This window comes from Anser cygnoides, chromosome 11 (genome assembly GCF_040182565.1).
Source record: "Anser cygnoides isolate HZ-2024a breed goose chromosome 11, Taihu_goose_T2T_genome, whole genome shotgun sequence".
In the NCBI taxonomy this organism is placed as follows: Eukaryota; Metazoa; Chordata; class Aves; order Anseriformes; family Anatidae; genus Anser; species Anser cygnoides.
Window position 1 is genome coordinate 3,620,329 of NC_089883.1, and position 19,477 is coordinate 3,639,805.

At 41.7% G+C, this 19,477-nt stretch overlaps 1 protein-coding gene across 9 annotated transcripts in view; it reads right to left on the minus strand.

Annotated features, from left to right (window-relative positions):
- The window catches only part of ASB7 (ankyrin repeat and SOCS box containing 7), an 85,607-nt gene that overhangs the window by 39,424 nt on the left and 26,706 nt on the right, over positions 1 to 19,477 (minus strand). For 6 of the 9 annotated variants that reach the window (XM_067003605.1, XM_067003603.1, XM_067003607.1 and 3 more), the window contains one exon: positions 14,464 to 18,260. In XM_067003605.1, the coding sequence (XP_066859706.1) occupies positions 18,121 to 18,260 (140 nt within the window). In that variant the 3' untranslated portion in view covers positions 14,464 to 18,120. Of the gene's footprint in view, positions 1 to 9,868; positions 18,261 to 19,477 lie in introns of those variants that run through there. The other 3 variants (XR_010834127.1, XR_010834126.1, XM_067003601.1) reach the window with 2 other exon arrangements.

Sequence of the window (19,477 nt, forward strand, 5' to 3'; positions counted from 1 at the left end):
TTGTGCTTTGAGGATTCGTGGAAAAACACCAGATGCGTTACTAGGTTCACCTGTAGCTGTCGGTGTTTATGCTGACATTGTGTACTCTTTTGACCTCAATAAGCCTTTTTTTTTTTCCTAGTCTCTTTCAGTAGAGGATCTCAAAAAAGCAGGTGTGTGTTCACATCTGCTCCCACCCCAAGGTATGAAACCCTGTTGTGTTTTCCTTACCTTTACTGCCAGTGAAGTAGATGTATAAATTCTCTGTCCAGTTTTCGCTTCATTTTAAGTTTGAAATCAAGCAACTGGCAGGTAAAGTCCCTCTTGCTCTTTCAGGTTGTCTATAAGAATATTCAGAAAGTCTCCCACCACCTCCCAGTATGAATCCTGGGCCTCTCTCTTACGGACGCTGACCATGTTTTGATGTCTGAATATAAACATCAAACTCAGCAGAAGGTAACTGATAAGAGTTTAGAAGGTGATAGAAACTGACAGAAGGTAACTGATCTTTCCCCATTACGCACAACGCAGGAGTCACCCTTTCCAAAAGCTCACCAGCGCAGCCTCCTTTCAGACCCCCTCTCAGATGCGCACGTTCTGTCCCCAGTTTCCTCATCTTCCCCTCCATTACTGAATTTGTCTGTTTCAACACTTCCAATTCCTGAGTCCTCTTATGGAGGAAAAAATAAAAATCTAAGCCTAAACATTCTTGTATTTGATGGTAACACAGCCCAGACAACGCTCTCCACTTGTGAAGCGACAAACGTTAAGCCACTTAATCACCACACATTGTTTTCCCCAAATCTTGACCACAACTCTTACTACCCCCACCTTCCTTGCCTACAATTTTCACTGCTGCCTAGTGAAAAGTTACCAGAAATCTTGATCTTGAGTCACATCTTGCCATGAAGTTACTCATCCTTAATCATGTTACACCTGGACGACTGAAACTTCTGTTTAAAATATTCCAAGAACTCTCCAGCTCACTTGAGCACTCGGGGTCTGGAATGCTTTGGCCAGAATCCTCGCATTTTCCAGGAAATGGATGATATCATCCCATTATCTGTCAGCTGCGCTGCACTGCCCATCGTCCGATCTTCACAGCTCTCTGCTGATTTACTCTCTTGTCCACCCACTTGACTCCAACATGAGCAGACGCAAGAAGTTACGACAGCTTGGATAAAGTTCTGCTATTTTCAAGTATTTAGCTGAAGACATCAACATGTACCCCTATAGATCATCTTTACCCTCTTATAAGGAAAGGAAGGACAAACATCGCCCTTCTTTGGGACCCTGGGAAGGGCTGTGGTCCCCCCCTACGTCTGACTGATGGGACAAGTCTATCCATCTCAGAATTTCAAGAGATCAATTGCAACATGAGCTTCGTTGCACAGACATCTGCTAATTACAGCTCCACTGCGCTAACTTCAGGCAAGATTCAGGGAGAAAACTAATATTTTGGGGCTTCTTTCTTCTCCTCAAATCTATTTAAGGTAAATTGATAGGAAACTCCTCCCCCACCAATCTTGCCTTGCCTAAATACGTAAATACGTAGGAGATCATGACTGTGACTGTACTCTAACAACTCGAGAGCATCAAGAGAACTGGGAGATGCACCGAACATCCTTTAGCACACTCAAAAGTCTCTTTGCTACTATGTTTTGCAAAGCTCGCTTTTTCATCCCACAGCCTGGATAGCGAGTAGCTGACACAAGTCGTAGGCATTTTCCCGGGTGCGAATTTTCTGCAGGGACGATGCATCTGAGATGCAAAAAGGGCTTCAAGAAGGCACAACTCTGTTCTGAAAATCCAGTGGTGAGAAAGGCAAGGACATGAAGGACATGGGAATAGATCAGACAGAACAGGGGAGGGGTTTTTAACTTATCCCACAGGGTTACAGTGTTTTGGGAAGGGAATAAATAATGAGAGTCTATGCATGCTAAATTCAGGACAATTAAAATGCATTATTACTCACAAGAAAGCAAAATGTTCTGGGCTTTCATTACCTAGTAAAAGCAGCAGCATCTGGGTTCTTGCAAACGCACAAAATGACCAGAAATTGGGAGTGGGGAAGGAAAGCGTGCTCTACGATTACAGCAAGAAAGCTCTGCATGCTCAGGCAATGGATGAGATCCCGACCTCTGGGTTTAGCAGAACCAGAGGTTAAATTAAAACACAGCAGAACTGCACCAAAGCGAAGAGAGGAACAGAAACATCACCGGGCAACCCCAGCGGGTCAGCTGCACCTCAGGCCACTTCAGCCTGAAACCTCTGCCATTTGCCACAGAGAAGCTCCGCAGAGCAGGAGGAAAGTCTCGGGAAAGCCTTCGGGGAAGGACTGGAAAGGGATAATTCATTCAAAACCATATGCTCTGAGCACACAGCGACCAAGCATACCGAGTTACATCAGTCACTAATGCAGCATCTGACAGCTAACCACATGGATTAGAAACGTCTCAGGCGCACAGCTACATATGGCAATGCGATTACAAGGGTGTTTCTTAAAACGTCCTGTTTAAGATTACTGCACAACAACTATCAACAAACAGCAGACTATCACCATATTTCACACCACACCTAAGGCTCACGTTAGGACCATTTACCCAGCAGCTGTTTTAAAGAAAGCTCGTTTAAATAATTATTTATGGGTGTATTGCATCCTTCAGCTTTTTTATTTCAACCTTTTGGAACAAGTTCCTTATTTATGCTCCTACTGTCCACAGCTTATCTGGAAAGCTCCCTTGCCACTTGAAGCCAGCTGGTGTGACGGAGAGCAAAACACAATGACTCCTATTCTGGATCAGCTTTTACAGTCCCACCCTGGAGGTCCTTCTCCTTTATCTCCAACTCTCTTCCTTACTTCTTTTCAACATCTGGGCAGCTCTCCTGAGGCTCCAGAAATAAGCGCGCACTATACATCCTGTCCCCCCGCCCCCCCATGACATGTTGTAATGAATACAGAAAACACATGCTTGAGCATAATTTGTTATCTCATGCAGAGCCATTAGCATCAGCTTCCTTCCCTGGATGGAGGCAAGTCAAGCTCATAGGCAAGTCTTCCAGGTTGCACATGCCACATGTCTCCTCGCTCCTTCTCTCCCTCTCCTCCCATCAGGGACTGTCCTTCCTGCTTATCTAGCTCAAGGAAAACGAGCCAAACTGCGGTGATCTCTTGAGATAGTGATCTGCCTATCCTATAATGCAAAGCAGCTTATTAGAGTCAGTGGAGCAGCTCAACGGCCACATAAAGCCAATGCAGATTTCACCCGTTCCTCCCAGCACTACAGCACCTTGCACTTCCTCGTAATAAAAAGGTAACAGCACCGACGGGACATCGTTTGGAAGCTCTCCAGCCTGTCCCTTCTGAAGAACAGAGGGATTACCCAAGGCTCCCACAGCTCCCACCAGACATCGCAGGCACGAGGGATGGGGAACAGGGCTGGAAATCACCTCCTGAAATCAGTCCCGAGGGATAGCTTCACTGTGAGCCCAACAGACTTGTATACTCACAAGGAAACTGAGCTTTGGCACACTGGTCAACAACGCTTCCTGTCCTTTCCTTTTGCCAGAAGCTACAAAAACTGTTAATCTCTTCCAGCTCCAGCTAGAGAGGCTGGCTCCGTCGCACAGGCACTACAGGCTCAATGCTTGCAGCTACTGAGGTCATTAGATCAAGACAGTGGCCGACAGACAATAACGCAAAAGTTTCCAAGATTTGGCTACTCTTTGGCTCTTGTGACTTGTTTTTATCAGCAGAAGACAAAAAGCCTTCCTAATATAGGGAAGCTCCAAGTGAAATTGGAGTGGCCGTTAGCATCTGATGTCTCTCCTGCCTCAGAGCCAAGCCCAGAGCCCACCGGTGGCGATGGGGAGACCCAGCGACCTCACCAGGCCTTGGCTTAAAGCCTCAGCACAGAGGATTGATGGGGCTGGAGCTTTGGAAGCGTCGAGGGAGCTGATAGATCCCAGAACATGACAAAGCACTTCCAGCATTTGCATACAAACACGACTTCTTTGCTCGTTGCTTCATTTGCTGCTCATAAGTCTTTTTAACACGCCCTTTAATTCTGTTATTACAAAGAGAGTAGATGCAAATAACCGCCTGAAGTAAAGTCAGGCAGGGAACAATTCATTAACCACTGTGCCTCTATTCAAAAGCAGCATTAGAAACCCTCAATAAGAAATGGTGGTTTGAGGGGAAAGCCCTTAGGACTCAAAAGCTGTTGTAAATACACAGCTCTGGGCTCCAGGAGCTGCGAGGCAGAACTGAGAACGCAAATGTTCAAATTAAAACAGAGTGCTGAGAGCATGCTTCATTATGGAGATTATACATCTTTAAATACTAGGCATGCACATTTTCACCCTCGCACAACAACTAGCAAGCTCCAGTGAAATATTCATGGCCTCCGTGAGGGCGAGGACCGCGGCAGCAGCCCAGCACCACCTCCCAGCCCTCCGACAGGCTCCTCGCTTTGTGCAACGCTGAGATCCGCCAAAACAGCTCCCTCAAAAATGTCCCAAATGACCCTGTCTGAAAGTTCTCTGCAAAGCCTCCCCTGCCCTTTCTGTTTTTAATGAGCCGAGTATTTTCAGTCATAGAAATGTCAGGTTTTTGGCCAGATAAGCAAGCTGCAGCGACTGGAGAACTCGAGTGCTGAGTTTTGTGAGTTCAGACTGGTTTACAACTAGGGACAAGCACAGGAGTTGTTTGTCAGATTTTAACCCTTGTGAAATAAGCTCAAACGTTGATGTACGAAAAAAGTAGTGGCCTCATTTTACTTCTGTTATTTGCTTTCCTATTTCCACCTGTTACTTTGAGAACTGGTAAAACCCAAGAAACACATAACCAACTGTTACACAAAGCAGACCGATAGTCTATGAGATTATTTTTGACTACTAAAAACATTTTTTAAAAAAGTTCTGTATCTGAAGAGCCACCACAGAAACTTGATTTACTAACGTGACAGCCTGACCTCAGAGACGTTTGGAAGTTCAGAGAACTACCTTGCTGGTGAAAATTGAGTCCTGGAGCCCTATAACTCACGTCCACAATCAGGTAGGCATCTTTTATGGCCACATTATGCTGCTCTTTAAAAACTTCTCTTTCAAGACAAGTCAATCAATCAAAAGAGACGAAATAAAGACTTGCCACCTCGTCTCGAGCCATATTACCTGAACAAAACCTGTTGGTATCAGCTATGGCTCAGCAGAAGGATTTATAAGATCAAAGTTTGAATATCTTCTGTAATCCATAAAATGTGCATCTGACAGAGGCTGCAGGCAGGCAGGCTGTCCTGCGTGACAGCAGTGCACAAGCCAGCACTGAAAGAAGCAGCTCAGTGTTATAGCTAACCAGAGGAAGCTTATTTATTTAAAAGTCTATCTTGCCCAACTACAGCCACAATGCGCCAATTGTGTTCTTCTGCACTGAATCGCTCCTCCAGGGCTAAGCAGGGCCTGAGCCTGCTCCTAATCTCATCCCTGTCGATTATTACTGCTTAACAAGCTAGACTCGGTTTGATGCACTTATATTTTTAACCACCTAGAGGCTTCCGATTACCCTATAGGAGGTGAAAAATGCAGAAAGGGCTTTTCATTTTTAGGTATTCAGAGGAAGGTTTTGCTTTTGCATGGGAAGGGTGAAGGTGGCAGGGCTCAGGCTAGCGAGGCCGCGATGGACCATGCAGCCTCTTCAGAGCAAGAACACACATCTTGATTTATACTGAATTCAGAACAATCCTTGCTAAACTGATAACTTAAATGTTAGCTTTTTACAAGGGCAACCTTGCTGCAGACATAGAACAATCATTTTACTCCCGAAACACATGCAGCATGCGACTGAGAACAGGCAGCTGTTGGAGGCTTCTGTTCTCCTGACTTACGCTGTCCCAAAAAAAACAAGTCATTCTTCTGAATACATATGATCACCACCCTACATGCTTTCAAAGAGGAAGGCCGAATGTACAAATTCTTACTTAGAAGAACACCAGAAATTTTGTGAAGAGAAATGATGGCGAAGGAAACCATCACATTCATCAGCCTATTCCTTTTTCTCTCACCTCCGAACAGAGTGAAGCAGATTTCTGTTGGCATTTTATTCAATCAGCTAACAGTAATTTTTCCTTGTATGGCAGATTCTTACCATAACAGCTATTGAGGAGTCGGATCACACATCATACCCCCAAGAATGAGTAATGGTCTCATTTTCCATCTGCAATAGGGTGCAAGAGCCAAGGGCAAGCCACTGACACTGGAGTATTGGGACTGGGAGTTTCAGTTCTGTCTTTGCTCTTGTCAAAGGCCCGCTGTTGAAAGCCTCCAAAAAGAACTTCATAAAAGCAGCTTTTCAAGGTTCAATAGAAATTCAAATGAATTTACTTCCTTTGTGATGGATTTCTGAGTCAACATTTCAAACAGAGGGGAGAGGAAATATAATCAGAAAAGGGGGTTATTCCTCTTCCAAAAGAGGGAGGAAATTTAAACTAGTCATCCTTTATCTTGTCATCTTCCTGACCACACTATTGTGAAAAGCCCACAAGCAGAAACAGAAACAAATATCACTGAAGTACTGTGCTCTTTATAGCATGAACTCCTGCAGTGAGGAGGAGGGGAAACCAGAGTCCCTTTCAGCCCTGCCTTCGTTACTCACACCACACCTTCGGGGAGAGGCAGTACCCAAAGCATTATGCAAAACTGAGTAAGCCCTGGTAGCTTGAGAAGCATTCGTACTACAGCAGAAACCTTTTGTTTCAGTGTCTCTGTGTTGACTGAGCTGATAAAAAGTGAAAGAATGTGCCGCAAGACCACAACTGTCCCATGATGAAAGAAACTTTACATGGGGCGTCAAGCAGTCCTGATCCCCCTCCTTTGGGCTTCTGAACCAGCACAGCTCCCCAGCCAGGAGGTTGGATGCATGGGGAGATGGGGGCGAGGGAAGGTGGTGCCTAGTTCTGGGTCCTACCAACAACCCATGCTGGGTGGCACATCGAAGGGGTGTCTGCCCTGCAGTACCGAATCCACAGGAGTAAAGCACGCTTGGGTTTCAGAAAAGGGCGAGGAGGGAAGCTTTCCTGGGGTGTGTGTGGAGGGCTAAATGCTGGAAGTTAACAACGGCACCGATGTTGAGAGTCTGACAATAAAAACCAAAAAATCCCACAAAGACAACAGATATCCGAGGGACTTCCTAAACTATTAAATTGTTAGGAGCTTGAACAAGCAGATAAAGCTAGTTATTGCATGAAAACTTTGAGTACAAAGAAGTCACAGAAACAAACTGTCACTTGAACACATCTGCCAGCTCCAGCTGGGAATCTGCCTGTCCAGGATCTGGCTAACATCACAACAGATACTGGAGAAGTGTAATGCTTCCTAGTGAAAGTTTAAAAACAAAAGAAACCAAGAACAATTCTCTCAATCACTGAATTGAAGGCTGATTGGAATTTCTGGTCTGCACTTCTCCTTTACTATCTAACTAAAAGAGTATTCTAAAAGAGTATTTAGATGCAAGGGCGTCAAGCAACATGAATCATCTTTAAAGCATTCAGTTTAATTAGACAAGGATAAAGAGGTTTAAACAATGTCACTGAAATCTAATTCTCTGTATTAACCTCTGTCATAAAGCAGAAGAGTGAAATCAGTAAAAGTGAAAAAGTGATGGTTTAGCTAAGCTTATTTGTTACAGCCACTGCTCTTGAACAAAGTGATTTTTATGGCCGTGAGCCTCCGTAAGAGCAGAAGTCAAGGTCATGATAGCAATACATCATTCTGGGGGGAGCTCTGTACTGTAACCTCACATCTGTGTGCTGCAGGAATAAAAGGCAGCTGCGACTAGCTACTTTGAGAATAAATGCTACTTAAAATATGACGTATCTATGCTGCAGTATGTTCTGGTAAGACGGATGAGTCAAGGAAACTTGACTAAGCAGCAGCTTATCTCCTGTCTTTACAAGCGATCACACTACAGAGATCAACAGCAGATTGTGGGGCCATATCTGGACTTCATTTACACTCTGTAATAAAAACATAAGTTTCTTGAAAGTATACACAACATAGAAATACAGGATTTTAATTCGAAGTTTTTTTTGTCAGAATAGTTGACTTCACTGTTTGCTCTAATACATTTTGGAAAAAGATGGGAGAAGAAATGGATGAGGACAGGAAACAAAGGATAAAAATGAGGCTTCAAAAGCAACCTGTCCATCTCCTTCTGCATGGGCAGAGAAAAGCTGCACTTAAACGCTATTTAAATTCAAGACCAGCCCACCTTTATGCTTCAATGAGAGTATTTCTTCCAGCACCAGTTCTGAGTATGGCTCTTATGTAAGGAAATATTTTAGAAGTGAGCAATTAGAGCAACTTCCAAGGTTTCTGCAAACCGGGGCACTTCTGCTTCGAGTGCTTGATGCTCTCTTGACCGAGCAGATAGGCTGGGGGGGGGGTAACAAACAAAAAACACCAAAACCCAAAACCCACAAGATTTTAGCTTTCTTTTCTGGGAACTGAAGGGCATTGCTTCTTTATTACTTCACAAATAAGAGAATCATCCAAACAAGGTTTGTTTTTATAAAGCCTTGTCAGAATCAAACAGCCTCAGTAAAGAAGTGGTGGCTCCACACCATGCAAATGTTCAATAAAGAGCATGACATACAGGATAACGACAACAAAAATCATATGGGGAGTAAGAGAGCGAAACTCTAAGTCTCATTTTAAAGAGGAAGTCTGAATAGTAATCAGTTACTACCCCAGTGATTATACAAGAACATGATATCATCAAGATGAAAGACTTTACAGAGACACAGAAACATTCATTATTTCCCAGCTGAAAGACTCAACCTGGAAACAAAAGCTTCGGTTCCTCTGCGGCAGGATAATTAAACACAGAAATGGCTTAACAGTAAAGGGTTTTGATTTGTCATCATATGGGGCTTTAAGGTGCATTCAAATTCCTTCTGAAGATAAATTTTCATTCAGTTATTGGGACAGATTATTTGGCTTAAGTAGACAGAAGTCTGAACTACCCTTCTGGTGCCCGCGAGCCAGTGGAGAAGGAGGACCCGTCCACAGGAGCTCAGCATTCCCATAATACTTTCGGCTGTCTATAAAGAAAGAATCAAGGCCATAGCAGCTTCAACCACCAATACTGTTCAGAAATAAAACCCAAGGGAAGTACCATTTAATGCCCAGGAGGTTGAAGCACAGGCTAGAGGGTTATTTGGTGGAAGTCTTGAAGGCCCTGGCCAGGTGGTTCAGCTGCATCTCTGGAGCTTCAGAGCCACGTTCGTGTCCGTGTAACAGCTCTGCCCACAGCAGAAAGGCCTGAGGGGGTTAAGCGTGGCACTCTTGCTAGAGGAAGGAGTTATTCCTACTTGCTGACGAGGTACAATTTCTGACGCCAAGCCATGGGCAAAAAGTCTTTGTAGTGCAAAGTACAAAGAATTATCCAGTCCAGATGTAGCTCATAACAATGACAACCAAATTCTCACTGGAGGGATACAGTTTTGCATGGCATAATTCATTACAAGTGAAAACTCTGCAAGCCAAGAGAAAGATATAATCTAATTATTTCTGGTTTCTCAAGACCGAGGGAGAGAGGGAAATTTAAAAGCAAACAATGCCGTGTTGCTCAATGTGCAATGCTGCAATATAAAGAAGTGAAAATTAAAGCACGGCAAAAAACATGTCAATTTTCAATAGATATGGCACTAACATATATTAATATTTCTGACAAGCCAAGAATGTCAAATGTCTAAGCACGATATGAATCACGTTAGAATTAAGAACAGCTGAGCCTGCATAACAGATTATATAAGTATTTATGAAGCACAGGAAATACTCAAAGCCAGCAAGCTCAGCTGTATATACGTATATAACTAACAACTGTTGCACTGCATGCATTTGATAAAAAGATGCTTTATTGACAAGATAGCTACAAGTTACAAAAGCACCAGTTGACACAGAACATCTGGGCAGAACGCAGTGGCAGACAAAAATGCCCTTGAAAACACAGGGTCTGCTCTCAGTAAAAGCTGCTCTTTTACCAAGACAGAAGGTAGGCCAGTGAATTTTGAAAGCAATCCACATTCAGTGAGGTTTTTCTTTGCTCCAAATGGTAGATTTTAGAAAATTCTGGCAAAATGGCTTGAGGGGAAAAATGATCAGGGTTATACCCTGGTGGGAAGAAGAAAATGCAAAGCACAAGACTCAATTAGTAGCAGAGGCTACCTGAAGCCATTTACCAGATAACACTGGAATTGTCCATATCTGGATCACTGTTCAAAGAAAGTCGTATTTGGAATTGCTTGAAGTGAAGTGTTCTAATACTGGCTGCTAACACCCAAGGAGACTCGAAGAAAGCCAAATAACTTCATTTACTGGGATAAGAACCAACTAGAAGCACAGGTACAGAATACAGTACTCATTATGCGGATATGCCAACACAAGATTTTGTTGTGCCGTTAGAGTTTGATCCATTAAAATTGTAACTGGTGGTGACGAGAAAGAAGTTTGCTAAGCATGCTCAAGTCTTACGACAACACAGGGCAAATCAGTGATCCGGGATGAAACACTGACACCGAAGTCAATGAAAATGTTCGGTAAGATATTTTGTTTGTAAAAGTATTGATTCTTTAGCCAAGTAAGCAGATTAAAATAAAATAAAAACCAAGTCATACAGTCATCAGCAGTATCACGAGAACTAGCACCCTATGATTTTTCACTTACATTAACAACAGATCAATAGCGGCCCAGCCACCCTGTGACAAAGACGTGGGCCTTCCCCCAGCCACCCCTTGAGGCACACATACTAATGGTCACTGCCACCTTCATCATCAGTCCCATGGTGTCCTCCTCCTCATCACCCTTCCTTTTCCGGCTACTCTGCCTTCACGCTGAGGAAATGGTGCAGGGCAAGCTGACATCAGGAAACTAATGCCTGAGAGAGGCAGAGGACAGAGGGGACAGCATTAAGACCGACATGCTCCAGCCACAATATCCCAACATTGCGGCAACAATTCCTTTCCCACGTCCTTCCTGTGACGTGATCCGCCTGCTGGGATCCTTCACAGCAAGGCAGGCCTCGTTCCCTGCCCTCCTCAGTGACCTGGTGTGGAAATGAAGCTCTGACGAGGAGGAGGAGGCCAGCACCGGTATCAAAGACAAGAGACAAATACCACCAGAGCCTGTGGCAAGGTGCTCGGGGAGGCAAAAGAGGTTTAAGTTACCTGTAATCTACCTGGAGAAAAGATAAGCAGGGACAAAAAAACTCCCACAAGCATCAGGCCTTCGTTCACACGTGTAAGAGACATTAGGGTGAGTGCCACTCAGCTGGGCTGCTGCTTTCAGTGACTTTGCAGGGTCAGCCTCAGAGACTGTAGGAGTGTTGGTAGGTGTTCCCTCTCTTTGGCACAGTTTTATAACCCTGCAATCACAACACTAAGAGGTAGGAACTAGGAATTAGTTCAAATCCCCATCCTTAATTGCTCTGCCTGGTTCAGAGTGGGAACTTGAAATCAAAGTCAGGAGGGTGCTTGAACCATAAGAAAACACAATTTGTTTTCTGGCTCACTAATCATTAAATAGCTTACACGAAGCAGAGAAGGAACAGACTCAAATACTGATGCAGATTATTTTATATTAAGAACATTCAAACTCCCAACAAGTCCCATACCAGACAATTCTGTAAGATCAGAAGGAACATTTTCTGCTCTCTCACACACAATCCCACATCTCAACCTCATCCGCCTACCAAACATCCCAGTCACTATTTTCAGACTGATTGCTCTCTAAAAATTTGTTTTCGCTTCCTAACAGCAATATTATAACCTGTTACAAGGCGAGCTGTATCCGGATCGCTAGGGGATGAATCTCTGGTTGAGCAGCTTGGGAGATGTATGGCTTGGAAGTTACATTTCAATAACCCATGCCCTCCAGCTGGCCATGCTCTGTTGTTCAAAAATCAAGCACTGGAGCAAACTGAATCTAAATTTGTTATCCCATGCAAATGCTGTAGTCAGGTAATAACAGAGGAGAACCTAAAAATCACACAGAATTGGCTTAGAGCTGAAAGGGACAGACACGCAACTTTTCACAGCCTCACTTTAGGCTCAGATGTATTAATGACAAGTCAGCTCTAAATGTTCCAGCCAACAAGACGCTAAACAAATTCGCAGCCTAGAATTCTAAATGCATTGTGAGTGCAGGTTGCATTAACAGCATTTTAAGTACTCTCCTCATTAGGCCATAAGGCAAGAAGCAGGACTGAGAGCTGGCTATCCAAATGAATTATTTGCTCTATTACGCTATTTTAAATGTGAAGTAACAATCAGCATCATTGAGTTACAATGGTAAAAGTCAGAAATGAGGACAGAATTTGGTAACAGGAGGTAATGGAAGTGACAGAGCAGAAGATGATCTGGTATATTTAACTATTAATATTGATATATTAATATCTATATATTTAGAGAGTAGTAAGACTGCAAATAAACTCATTTCTGCAAGTCTGAACAGAAGAGTTATGACCAATGTTGTGGTCTTTAACAAAAAATAGATGCTCCTTGCTGTACATCAGTCATTTTTAGACTTAAATTTTCTCATAACAGCATTTATCCCTGTATAATGTACTGACTGTAAGCTTGATTTTCACTCACCTTTTCCAGACCTTTGAGGAATACTTCATGGATGTTGATAGCTATGAAACATTGCAATAGACTGAGTAAAAATCTGGGGGAAAAACCGTACTCTGTATCATCTGTAGCTCTTAAACACACTTGCTGTAATACTACACAAATGTCACTATATAAAAAAAATGGGGCAGAAGAGAAGGTACAGGGATACCTTCAGACCTTTTAAAAGTACCCTCTGTAGATGCGTCACACATCCTTCTTGCAAGCATGAGAACAATCTTTTAACTTAACAGTGTTCAAAACTTACCTGGGACCTCACAAAGAGCAGTCAGCAGCACTAGAGATCCCAGATGTGGAGGAAACAGCTGGAGTTCCGATTTCTTCGCTAGACAGCTGGAGATTTCCCAATAAAAGTCAACGCAGCTTTCGATCCCAACTTTTTGCTGCTCCAGCTGCACGTTGTGGATCCCTGGGGAATGCACTGGCTGAGGAATTCCTGGTAGCATGGTTTCGTAAGGCAATGCATATATCTGGTTTGTTTCTTATTGTCATGAGATTAAATAACATCTTGAGCTATACTTTGGTTAATAACTTAAGTCAAGAAGTAGAATTAGACAGAAAAAAAAATCAATATGCTAGTGATATGGGAAAAGAACAACTTCAGCCTTTCAATATTATTCCAGTTTCAGAGAATTCTGTAAAGCCTTTGACATTGTGGTAGCCCCAACCCAAGCAGAGGGGAGAAACTAGAGCAAAGAAGTTAAATTCTTCAGCCCATGCTGTTCGGGGAAACGCATGGCAGAGCCAGCGCAGAACTCATCTCCATGATCTTTGCTCATTTTCATCAGCTCCATCATTCCGCTCTCAAAAAAGCAAAAGCTTTGTTACACGCTATGGTAAGAAAAAGGACTTTTGCCATCTGAAATACGTATACTTCCTTATCACACACTTATACCAATACCTGGTAAGATTGTATACTCTAAACAACATCATTTGTCAACAGCTTGTAAATTATTTTTTTTAAAGTAGTAACGTTAGTCATTAATTGTTTTAAACTTAACAAGTGAACACTCAAGCAGGAAATAGGATACATAAACAGGAACAAAGTTTTTAACAGCATTTAGTAAATTCACCAGTGACCAGTCTGTTAGCAACTATCATCAACAGTTCTAAACACAACTGTTGGTTGCAGAGCTTATGTACTCCAGCGATGTTTGCATAGTTTGCTACCGGGCAATGGAAAACATCTCCCCCTCTCTCCCCCTTTAGCAGTAATGCTTATGTTTTTAAATCTAGGCTGCTCCTTCTCCAGATTTTTAGGGTTCAAAACTTTACTGCAACTTTAGCTTATACATCACTCTCATGACTGAAGCCAATTGCTTCCAGTTCCCATTTGCGTGCCAGGAATATTCATATAGAGGCCCCTTATTCAACTTTTATTAGTAAATAGACACAAAACAGATTCATCTGCAAAATGTGACCTCTATATGGTCCATTTATGTGTTTTAGTCAGCCTATGAACTTGAGAAGGAAAGGTGAAACTTTTGGAAGACCTTGAAGTGGTTGCACTGGAATCGGAGCAGGGAAAACCCAACTATTCATAACTAGAGACCGGCTTGTTCCCCCTTCTGAAGCCCAGCTCTAGAGCGCAGAGTGAGTTTTATTCTCTGATTTACTGGTAAAATGCACATCTGAACTCCTACTCGAGGGGGAAAATTGGAGTACCAAATGCATTACCAGAATCACGTGCACTGGAGATGGGAAAAGGAGTGGAAGAGACAGACAAACATTGAGAGAAAACGCGTAAAGCGGTATCATGTTATTAAAACGTTACATTGGAAATAAACAGAACATAAACCAAAAAAAAGGTTTTAACCAGATTCAACTTTTTTTTCCTTCTTAAAATTCGAATTGACCCAAAGCAAAAGCTTACATTGCAAAGGAAGAACAAAATACATCGTGATATCGATAACGCAGAGTTGCATGGAAGCTGGACTTGTGGGAAGGTTGGGAGTTGCTCTCGTTACATCACTGGGGGCTCTGGACAGATTTAACTGAGAAAGTTAGGATCCCAAATCTTTCAGCTAGTCCAGGTCCACCCTGGTAAACATGCTACATATTCTCTTTTGCCTCAGGGTGTTTTTCTGATGAGTTTGTCCAGATGTGTTCTCCTACTATCGCCAACTAGAGCCAAAAAATGAGTTTTCCGTGCTATCCCAAGGAAGCCAGAGTTATTCCAAGCATGAGTGATAATGAATTTATAAAACAAAAAAAACAAAACAAACAAACAAAAAACACTCAAGAGCTTTTCAAACTAACAAGTATTGTCTATAATGTAAATAGTTTAGAAATATGGTAATTAAATAATCTAAAAAACACTCTTAATCTGCTGTACATTTATAAACATAAATATTTACAAAAACTTTCCGCTTTGTTTTAAAGGATGAGGTTTGCAGTTTGTTAATGATCAGAGTCTTTTACTCATATTGATTCTTTGGTGTATTTGCCAATTTTTAAAGGTTTATTAAAAGTGTTCAACTGTGAATTTTATGGTAATGGAACTAGGCTACACAACAAAACTGTGTTATGCACTTCTTTTTCCACATTCTAGTCCAAATGAAAAAAAAAACCAACAAAATCCATTTTCTTCCTCAAAGTATTTGTGCACAATACTTAAAATAATAAAAAAAGACCAGATTCCACATTACTGAAATTTGGGTAGGATTAACAAATTAATAATCATACTTTACTTGGGCACATGTATAAATTAGGATAGCAAACAGAACTATCAGTAGGTTCAGAAATACACGTGCTGCAGTGCTTCGCCGAATCAAGGTCAGGGAAATCAGCTGCAAGAGATGGCTTAGCATATAAGAAACGAGGGCTTCCCTCCACCTTGGGGAGGGGAAAGAGGATAGGATGAAAATGAATTCAAAAGAAAGGCTTTTTACTGGCCTGAAGTGTATGTGTGTTCCCTTTAGATGTCAGTTACTTAAAAGAAATAACCAAAAAACAAACCTCAAACAATAAATAATGGAATTACACATTTCTTCATTAAATAGCACTCTTGTTACCAAAGTCTTCCATACTTTTCTTCAGTCACAGCAACAGACAGAACAAATAATTTGCCTTAATATAGATTGCAACTAAAATATACTCTAGATTACCTTAGAAAATATTACTGTAAAAATTCAATGGGGAAGGATATTGGTTTAGACCAACTTACAAGTGTAGTGAACAATGCTAAGTATTTAAAAGAAAAAAAAAGCAGTTTTAAGGTTCTGATCTCATGTCACAAAAGCAAAGATTCATGCTTCAAATCTGCCAGTTCCTAACTTCCATCCTGTCTCAGAGCTTAAAGATCCTAAGGGCCGACCCTTCCTGCTTTGGGAAAAGCTAGAGGACTTCTCACACCCCCGGGCTCATGCGCACACCCCAGCCACATGCTCAGTTTGTCTCCGTGACAGTGCCACCACCATCTCATGTCACCTGCAGGAGCACCATCAAGCTCTACTGCCTAAAGGTGGCCACGCGTGCTCCTGCTGCTCACATTTACTTTTAGTCACTGCTCGAGCAGGCTGGACTTGAACCACTGCAAGTTGGAGATAAAAAGGTTCAACATCCCATCACCAATCCTCTGAGTCATAAATCTCCAAAATCACTTATTTTCACTAGGAAACCTGATGCAAGGTCGGGCACAACAGGGAGACAACTGCTTGCCATAGTCCCGGGTGCAGCCATTATCAGTGATAACGTTCATGCTCAAGGAACTGCAACCCGGGGCTGTAAGATATTAAAAGGAACTAGCATAGTTAAATGAGTATACCTGCTTCTCTTGCTTTTTTTTTTTTTTATATTTTTAATACTAAATATTTTGAAAGTGACAGTGTTAAAACTAAAAGCCACCATTGTTCCTTCCATCTTCCTGCTTCCATTGGTATAATTGGTATAAAAGCACTCCTGGTATTAGAGAGGCCCTTCTGGAGTCAGTAGGATGGCAAAACAAAAGTAGAAGACACTGGCAAGAACCTTATGATGACTCCATAATCCCTTGAAAATAAAGAGAGTGAAACAACTGCAATTTTTGGCCCAATCTTTTTTTTTTTTTTGATAGCAAGAACTTCATTTTTTATGGTCAGAAACAAAGCTCTTTAACAGATCTTTTCAATACCTAGTATGAAAAACACATTCAGTAGCCAAATTGCAGTACTCCTTTCAGTTGCTGTTTTTGGATTAATAGGAAACCACTTGATGTTTGCAGAATTTAAGTTTCCAATATGAAGGGGGTGTTTTCTTGTTTGTGCACATATAAGATGCAACTTAACGCTTACGTGCACTTCCCACTCTCTAACCTGAAACAAATTGAATTTCAGAGCAATAACAACAAAATCCATCACTGCCTTTAAAATTAAAAGGGCTTGGCCAATTTCTTCTTTTTTTAAATGGACACAATTTGGCTGAGAACCCGTAGATAAAATTTCAACTGAAAGTGAAATAAAGCAGGTTATACATTCATGAAATTCAGGGATTAATAACGAACAGCAACTGCCACCATCATTTTAGTAATGTCACATCAACACTACAGTGAGGCAGCAGCTCCTATTCTCACAAATAATGCACTGAGACTAAATGAGGAATAGTGGGGGGGAGGAAAAAAAAAATCACACATAAAGGGAAAATACATCAGAAAGATTATTGCACAGGAGGCACTGTATGAGAAACAGAATACATTGGCTTCAAAAATCTAACTTTGTTTACTCTTAAGTTAATGTAAAAAATACAGAGGCTACGCCTCTTTGTAGTGTACTGTCACTGCTAAAAACAGACTTACAAACAGCCGCCCGTTTTACAGGGAATGTCAGGAAAGAAGAGGGCCTGAATTTTATGGGCAACCAAACTGCAGTAATAAGGAAGAGAATAAAATAAAAGAGCCAATGTATAGACCCTCAAATTTAATAGGGTGACTGCATTTTTTTCCTTTTTTTTTTTTTTTCCTTTTTTAATTTCCAAATTATATTCATACAGTACCCAATGACACACAGATTATCAACTCTTCCCTCTATCCTGCAAAAACATACACCCTGGTAGCTCCAACAGACAACAGGGCTCTGAAGGTCTCTCTATCAGTATCCCTTTGCAGGACTGGTGCCTTGATTTCCAAACTCTTTGTTGAATAATTGCTCAGCATGCCAATTCAAACCAGTCACTTCCCTTGAGAGGCTACATTCCATCTCCACCGCAAGTCCGCACACTTAATGTGAAAACAAACAAATGAAAACCCAACAGCAACTTCTAAAATGTAATATCGTATAGAAAGCTTGGACCTTGTAAACTTGGACCAAGAAACCAAAAATTAAGACCTTCTAGCGTGTGGTATAAAAAACCCAAGGAAGTGTATACCTGCCTTCTGACTTCACAGAAAAATCAGAATTTGCATAGGATATACTTTGTGCAAGGCAACAAGCCTCTTCAGTATCTGGAATATAACTAATCTTGCTCAGAGTTCTTCTCTTCATGGATATCAGATATCATCAAATTTGTGTTTTAAGTAGTCTTTCATGACCTTGGCAATGGGTAGTTCATCAAGTAGTTTTAGGTTTTGAAGGCCTATACACTGTCGGATTTTAATTCGGCATAGATCTTGCAAGTTTCTGGGCTGTCCTGAAAAGACAAAAGGAACACACAAAAGTAAAATGATCACATTTTAAACTTTAAGAGACTTTTTAAGAGATCATTTACTCAGTAAAATCACAGATGTTTGCTGTTTTCTGAGAGGAAGAAGGAAAGGGCACAGGCAGAGGGATGGAAAAAATTACCAAAAAAAGGTGGAAATTAGTACCTTTCTAATGAACAATAATTCAGTGAAATTAAGGGATGAATCCTAAAAGCACTGACATTTACATGCACATAATTTTACTGATGTCAGCGTAAAGTGACATTATCCATGTGAGGATTCCCCCGAGGTGGCAGCATATGCTCAAGTGTTTGCAGAGCAGCATTACTAATCTATTTAACTTTTTGTGCATTTTTTTCTACCCCTGCATCACCTGGGGAAATGAACAAAAACAAAAACTTCAGCCTTGCTTCTCTTCAAACATGAAGACAAAAACTTCTCCGTTTGACTGCAGCAGGAAGAGGCAGTCCCCTTAGAGAGCAAGGCTTACAAAAGTTATTCAAGGATCGCGTGGCAGAGTTGAAGACTGCTTTTTTCCTTTTAATGAAAAGACAAAGCCTTTAGGCTTTGGATGCAACCGCAACCTCGTCAAACAGAAAGAGATGAAAATATGAGTTAACCGCTGTCTACAGAGGAAACGCTTTACTGACATCACACAAACATGAGTTTCTGGCAAGGATTTTCCAAAATAACTGGTTCCCTTTCAAACTCTATTCAGGAAACCGTTAGAAGTCAAACACCTTGAAAAATGGTCCCCCATGCAATATAACACAAGAAAGGTTAATCTAGCCTTGCATCTCAAAGTACCCAGTAATGGATCCCAAGGAAGAAGGGGGAAGGAAAAAAAAAGAAAGATCAGAACAAGAGACATTGAGAAATCCTGTCCCAATATACCCTTCTAGCTTTCAGCACCAGTGGCTCCAGGCCTTCCTGAAGCAGAGATTGCACACAGATCTGGGTCTTTAATAGCTGTGAATGGCATGCCCTCTGTAAATCTGTCTAATGTTTTTTGAACCCATTCATACTTTCAGTATCCAAAACATCCTGTGGCAACAAATTTCACAATATAACGAGGCGTTGGCTGGAAAACTACAAAGTACTTTTATTTATTTTAGATCTGCTTCCTGATCGCTTTGTCGAGTGCCTAGCATTCTTTAAGTCACAAAAAAACAATAAATAATAGTTCTCACGCCAATCACGACAT